This window comes from Nymphaea colorata, chromosome 2 (assembly GCF_008831285.2).
Source record: "Nymphaea colorata isolate Beijing-Zhang1983 chromosome 2, ASM883128v2, whole genome shotgun sequence".
Taxonomy (NCBI): Eukaryota; Viridiplantae; Streptophyta; class Magnoliopsida; order Nymphaeales; family Nymphaeaceae; genus Nymphaea; species Nymphaea colorata.
In genome coordinates this window covers 12,675,487-12,682,653 of record NC_045139.1, presented here as the reverse complement: position 1 = coordinate 12,682,653, position 7,167 = coordinate 12,675,487, and the positions used below count along the sequence as shown (strand labels likewise).

Genomic DNA, 7,167 nt, shown 5'->3' with positions numbered 1-7,167 from the left:
GGTAACATGTACAGAGAAAATCCAACTAACTATGTCATCTGCACTTCAACAAAAATGACAAATGAAAGCATGCAAACCATAGGAGAATGAAGACAGTCCGAATGATATATATAAGCTCTTTGGAATAAAAATAACAATAACATCAACATCAATAGTACTAATAAGGCAGTACATTCTTTCTTGGAAGCACAAGTGTGAGAATGCATCAAGAAAATAAAGAATTTGATAACAGAATCAGAAATGTAATACAACCCAGGAAGAAGAAAGAAGTCCAATGGGAAGCAAAATGGCTGTTTATTAAACTTGAACTCCAGCCTATTGCCAAGAGAAATGGAGGGATTGAGGAATCCCATTTCCAGAATTTCCTACATCATTAGCATGTTGCAATGTTCCCTGGGAATGGAATTCAGTATGACCAACATTGGAAACTAAAACCGGTCCTACATGATCATCTCCTATTCCAGTACAAGAGAAACCACTAGATGAAACTCCATCTGAAGAGCAGCAGGTAACTGCTAAAACTTTGTCCGAGGGAAACCGGTCAACACCATTAAATTGCAGACCCTGGACAAGAGGAAGAGCCATGGGAATGTCAATGTTGTTCAGGCCTAATGCAGACGACTGTGTCGATGATGACAGAAGAGAGAGAGCACAATCTGAGTCTATCACTCTGATTAAACTATCCGAAAAGATACTGCTGCTGCTTCCAGGTGTCGTTGTCGCGGTAACAAGTGGTTGGCAAACAGAGGTTTCGATTGGTTTGGTTCCAAATTTGAGATCACCACTTTGTACAAAGGGGTACTGTTTACTTCCCTTGAAGTAGCTAGATGATGCCCCAAGAAATGGTTGCTGCCTACCCATAGGCAGCATCTGTGACTGTCGGTTGTAGACATTTTCATCCTCTGATTTTACAAATCCAGCAGTCCAACTATTCTCGTGAATGACATTTGGGAAGCCCTGCTGATTCATATATGACTGGAACCCTGTACCTGTTTAGAGTGGAGGAACAAGGTTGCAAAAGATAAGAAAATAATTTAATTTAACCTTCTCACCAGTGTTCAGAGTAAGAAAGACCAGCTACAACACTGAAGAACTTAATTCAAAGAGACCAAAATCAGGATTACGAGGATGAGCTTCTCAACCAACTGGTTGTTAGTCCTTTAATGCTATCAGTGAACATCTTCCAGGTATATTTTCCACTAAGCTACCAAAATCCAAATTTGGCATATATTTAAATCGGTACAAACCTTTTATGCTTGAGACAGAGTTCCCTAATGCTGTATCTGGCTGAGACTTCCTACGCCGCTTATTATGTCCATCTAGACGCTTCCTACAACTTCGCTTTACCTCATCAAACTCTGACAGCACATGAAATCTGCCAAAGAAAAGGAAAGAGAAAAAAATTAAAAAGAGGAGACTAGACACTCTTAAATGGGTCCAAAATAACCCATATTTTCATGATGGACTATTCATTGACGTGGAAAATTAAAAATTAAAATAAACTAGCAGTTTCTTGATCCATGCTGAAGTTAGGCATTCAATAATGGAATAAGAGAAGAAACTAAACTTCTGATTACTGAAATTATGAACCAAAGAAGGCATATATTTGCCAAATCAAGACCCAGAATGCATGAATGCCAAAAAGGGATTTATCACAGAAACAAGGCACCATTTCCAGAGAAAATAAGCACAACAACTGTATTAGGCAAGATCTTTTGACATAAATAAGATCAACAACCCTAAGAAGTGCATGAATCTAATGCCACAGTCTTGCTAGATTAGCTCCTAGCAAAACCAAAGCAGGAAATAAAGACCAGGAGTGTTGAAGTAAAACTGCAAACAGTTATGTCCTTTGCTGGCATTAGATTTAAAGAACCGTAACAACCATAACAAGATATTTGCTGGCAGCAACATAATAGATTTAAAGAACCGTAACAACAAGAATTTGGCTCTTGGGGGTAGAGAAAAAATATTAAATAATGATCAAAATGGGGTAAGCATCACACATATTTTAAATTAAAAAGGTAACTTCTACATCCAGAGCAGAAGAAGATTTTCCCTTCTTATCAAATTATATTATTTAACCTATGGTGTGCATCTAATTTTCCTCATCCACTGTTTGTAGCAGCCAAACTGCAAAATGGATATCCGAAAACAAATAACAGAGACGAAGAGCAAGTGCAGCCATTTTATATTGGAAGAATATTTGGCAAATAAATAGCAAGCGTCTCTGTGTCTTTCTGTATGGGCAGCTACAGAATGATCCATTATCCATAACCTGCATTTTCAAATTTGCTGGGCCATCCAGCTTATAAAACTTGTAACAGAAATGAGACGTATGACAATATACAATATATTCTTGGAGCTTAAAAGTAGTATATTTCAGTTTCCATAGGAACATATGCCCTAGCGGTTCTTGTTAAAGTTTATTCAAAAATGAGTGATAGATCGAAGAGAGCTTGCTGAAAAAGGACACTGAAAATTCACCCCCATCTCACATCCCTCATATATATTCTCAGTAACCGACTTCACTAATATAGAGCAACCAACCTCCTTCCAAGCTCCAGATTCTAACTCAAAGATGTGTACCTATAATGATAACAACGAACAAGTACTGTGACACACATGCACAACGAGAGAAAGGGGGAGAGAGAGAGAGTATCAATTTTTTATCCTAGTGAAAAAGTTCACCTGTGAGAAGAAAACCAGTGTCTCTTAGGAAAAGAAAAGAAAAGAAAAGGACTGAGAATCCTTGAGAAGTGTTCGGCCTATAGGATGAAGAAACTTTCAAATATAAACAATAGGCAAAGAGAAAGTGTCCAGAGGGACAATTATGTACCCATCCCCATTTTTCCTTGTTATCTACGTTTCCCTTTTCTGTCGAGATAGATTCTAAAAAAATTGCATGCTCACAACACCTTACCTGTCTGTCAGTTCAAACAATCCAAAAGTATCTCAATTACCAAGGCACTACATAATAAACCAACTTCATGTAAGAGACTGGAACTTTTAAACACCAAAGGAATCTGTCAACAGCAGAAAAAAGTTATCCGCGATGAACGTAATAATGATGGTAGCGCTTCTTTGATGATGACAACTATAAGGAGGAAAAAAGGAACTTACAAGCATGAATCAGTACTTCCAACGAGCATAAATAGAACAAAAGAAGCACCAACCTTTCGATAGAGATGAAATATTACAGAACAAAGCAAGGAAGAATGGTACGTTAAGAGAAACATCAATCGAAGGAGTCTTCACGAAAACCAGGGAGAGAAAGACCATAACCCGCAGATACGGCCACGTCCCTGATCCCCATCCCCAGAACCTCAGAGAACTCGGAATTATAACACGAATGGCAGAAACACCAAGGAAACCAGCAAGCCTAAAATCTTGCCTTCATGAAAGGCAACGGCCTCAAAGTCAAACTAACTCAAGAAAATAAAATAATAAAACAGAAGACAATAAATCAAATTTTGATGCATCAATGGAACAAAAAACGCCGGCTGAAAGTACTGGGAAGGGAAAGAAAGCGACCGAACTTGCTACACTGCTGACAAAATCTCTTCTCGACGCCCTCAACTGTGACTTTAACAGCTTTAGCATGAGCCTCACAGACCCTGTGCCTCTTATGGTAGTCCTTGCAACCACTGAGATCAGCACTGCAATCATCAACCATGCAAGTGGCCACCTGGTTGCCGCTGGATGACCTGCTCCTCCTTGAAGAGCCAGGGGAGACAGCCGCTGAAGCAGCTGCTGTACGGGCCTTTAGATCACTGAACCCATCACCAAATCTCCCAAGCTTCAAGTCAACCAAGCAATTCCCTTTGATCTGCGGCTTCATATCCGCAACAGAGACCTGACCCCTCATGGACTCACTATCCAGGTGACTCTCGCCCCTGCCTGAGAGAAATACCAGGTTTTCAATATCCCAGGAAGGATGATGCTTCACCTCCCAATTCATGACAACCCCTTCCTTCTCCATACCTCCTTTTCTGCTTTCTCCCAACAAAACCCAGAATCAAAAGGAGAACATGAACGGGACACCCATGAAATCACAAAATGATAACTAAAAAAAGAAGCCAACTTTTTTCCCAAACACCCACTAGCATGTTTGACAGTAAAAGGAAAGAACAACCCACCTCCAGAACCAAAGGATAGAAACAATGGGGACCCTTTTCCTTTCAAAATCCCAGTTCCAGAAATGGGCACGTCCTTGCGACTCAGAACACGATCAATAGGATGGTCCTATTGCTTTCTCTTGCCTCTTCACACAAACTCATACAGCAAGCGCAACCATTCCTGAAGAAGACTCATATATAAAAAGGAGATGTAATAATGAAGAGAAAAGGGTGGTTTTTTAACATACAGTAACTGTAGCAAACAGCAGCATCAGACTGAGTCCCGGTTTACAACCATTCATTTCCCTGACAAGAAATAGCTGAAACAACCCCAAGAAATCATGAGCGGGTTTTGTTGGTGTTTTCTCTTCTTTTCCTTTTCCCCTTTTACATGTTTTTCCAGTCTTTAGAGAGAGAGAGAGAGAGAGAGAGAAACCAGGTGACGGAAAGCAGGGGGAAACTGTGTGTGCGCGCACACGCGAGGGTGAGATAGAGAGGGAGAGAGAGAGAGAAGGTAAAAAGAGTTGCTTTCTATGATTACTTCCTCAGCAGTGAAACAGTGGCGGGGGAAATTATTGGGAGGGGTGAATAGGAAAGGTGGTAGATAATGTTGAAAAGTAGGGGAAGCTAAAGTGGTAAAAGATTCACCACCACCATCTTGCTGGTTTGAGGGAAAAAAAAAAAAGAAAAACAAAAGCTAGTGCTTAAGAAATCTGTAGGGCTTCCTCATACTAGGGTTCGAAGACCGGCAGTCGTTCTCCTCAGAGTTGGAGCTCGGTCCATCGGTACTTCCCCCATCTCTCTCCCTCTCCATCTCTCTGCATTGCTTAGGAATTTTTAACTGTTAGTGACAAACTGTCATTATTTTATTCACATCGTTGTTTTCCCCCTCACAGTGCACACCGCCAAAGCGTCTTTCTTTAACAGTTCAGAGAGTTGAAGCTGGGTCGTTATTGGTAGACATCTCTCTGTCTCTCTCTCTCTCTCTCTCTCTCTTTCTTTTAGGGTTTTGAATTTTGATTGGCTATTCTTGTTATTTTATGAGCATTATTGGTTTTCCCCCTCTAAAGCATACATTCACATATATGGGAATTGGAGAAAAGTAAAGTACAAGATGATGTGTTTCACGTTTGATGACTTTTTGCGTTTGCTTCATATGGAAGCGCCCCCACCCCACACTGTGCAGGCCACCAGGCACAAATGGGCAAAAAAAAATTCATCTCTGCCCTTTTCCCTATTTATTCCGCTTTTTCTATCCTTCGTTTTCAAAATGGTAGGCCACAGATCTCCCCAAACCTACCCAGCAAGTAGTTTTTGTTTTACCCCTTTGACTCCCTTAGACCGGAAATCTGGCGTCGCCCTCACAGACTTCCATGATTCCTCCCCCCTTTTCTTTCAGCCAGTTGTGGTTCATCTAGTCACACCCTACAAAGGGTGGCTCGAATTTGACCTGACTTCTGCTGCCAATAATTACTGCGAAACTGCCATAGCCATTTCCCTTCTTGCTTCTGCTCCTGCTCCTCCTGCCGCCGATCATGGATCAATGTTATCGTCTGAATCATGATCGATGGATGTTGAGATTTGATGATTCTTCTATGTACTTTTTAAAAAGTTGGTACAATGGGATCGACTTCCATTGTGATATCAGCTTGGTCTAGAAATCCAGCTTCTTTTTCTCAGAAAATGAAAGTGGGGAAGATTGGTATTTTCGATCTTTCATTTGTTTTCCTTGATAAGAAACGAGGTCAGCAGAATCGTCTAGACTTGGACAGATTCTGTTGATTCCTTTGTTTCGTCGCTTCGATTTGAATCAGCTGATTGAGGTTGTTGATCCTTACGGAGTTTCGCCGAATTGGTCCCACGGATGCTTGATTTCCGGCCCTCCAAAGATGTGGATTGCAGGAAAGGAGCATTTATTCCACATGGGGGACAAGATACTTCACTGTAATTAGTAGTTGAGGAGTTGCATTTATGTTCTCTGCATGTATATGGCGTTTCTGTTTCAATTCACAAGGCAACAGTGGCAGAGGAATCACAACTGCAATTCCTCGATCATCGGCTAACGGCAGCACCGGTATAATTATAAAGTTCAAACGGCACCAAGTTTCAAAACCCAAGTACCCAAGAATCACAAGCTGCTTTTTTTTTTTTTTTTTTGGTTTCTATGGAGAATCACAATAGCCTGTGGGAGTTGGACTTTTATAGAACACTGTTACATGTGTCTGTACTAAGCACCAAATGTCGTTGCATTTAATTTAATCCTCTTTCCGTTCGATTCAAACACATCCGGAGCTCACTCCATTTGGTAAAATTAGCGTTGTTCATGTGATTCTCCAAAAGCGGCGCGCGCCCAACAAAACAAGCCAATCAAAGACGCCAGCATATCCGCCGTTAACTTCAAAAACCTTTCACATTAAACTAGTAAACAACTACTGGAATTCACTGTTATCGAACTTAAGTGCTCATTTTTCCTTTTCTTTCGCCACACTCTATTGAATTATATTTAATGAAAAAGAACAATAAATGAAAGTGTGAGGATTGTCCAATCACAACAGTTCTAAACTGGAAACAACTAAGACAACTCTCTACATTCTCTTTTAATTAAATATTCGTTATTGATTAAAGCAGAAAATTAATTGGCGTAACACCCCAAATCTTTAGTATTTTATTCAAAGATGTTGAGAAACTTATAAAGGAATTATTAAGTGATTAATTGTTCAGGTTCTAGTCTTTTGGGTTAGAACTGAAGCTATTTGAAGCAAGTAGTTTTGTATATAAGATTATGAACAATCTTAAGGAACTTATAAAAGAAGTTCTTGATTGATTATCCTAGTTTTTAACTTGTTTTGGTTTGAACCAAAGCTGCCAGCGACGAGTTGGGATCTGCAAGTCGAAGCATTATAAATGAAGTTATTCCGATGTTGAATCATAAATAATATATATATATATAGACTTCTAAGCATCTTCTCAAGTGTTATTTATCTCCTCATTCAATGTTAAGTGTTTGACATCCAATGAGAAAAGTAGCAGATAGAAAAGCTGACCTTAT

General features: G+C 39.9%; 1 protein-coding gene across 3 annotated transcripts; it reads right to left on the bottom strand.

The window, feature by feature from the left end:
* Positions 1-201: 201 nt before the first annotated feature.
* Positions 202-4,891, bottom strand: LOC116247931 (squamosa promoter-binding-like protein 16). 3 transcript variants are annotated; one of them, XM_031620392.2, is made up of 5 exons: positions 4,367-4,891; positions 4,140-4,299; positions 3,540-3,992; positions 1,248-1,375; positions 202-989 (listed from the first exon to the last, which is right to left on the bottom strand). In XM_031620392.2, exons 3-5 carry the CDS (start codon positions 3,980-3,982, stop codon positions 316-318), a joined length of 1,245 nt encoding a protein of 414 aa, XP_031476252.1. In that variant the 5' UTR covers positions 3,983-3,992; positions 4,140-4,299; positions 4,367-4,891; the 3' UTR covers positions 202-315. The 3 variants fall into 3 exon arrangements, with proteins under 3 accessions (XP_031476252.1, XP_049932062.1, XP_049932063.1); XM_050076105.1 differs by having other exon boundaries at positions 4,140-4,891; XM_050076106.1 differs by having other exon boundaries at positions 3,540-3,900; positions 4,140-4,891.
* Positions 4,892-7,167: the final 2,276 nt, after the last annotated feature.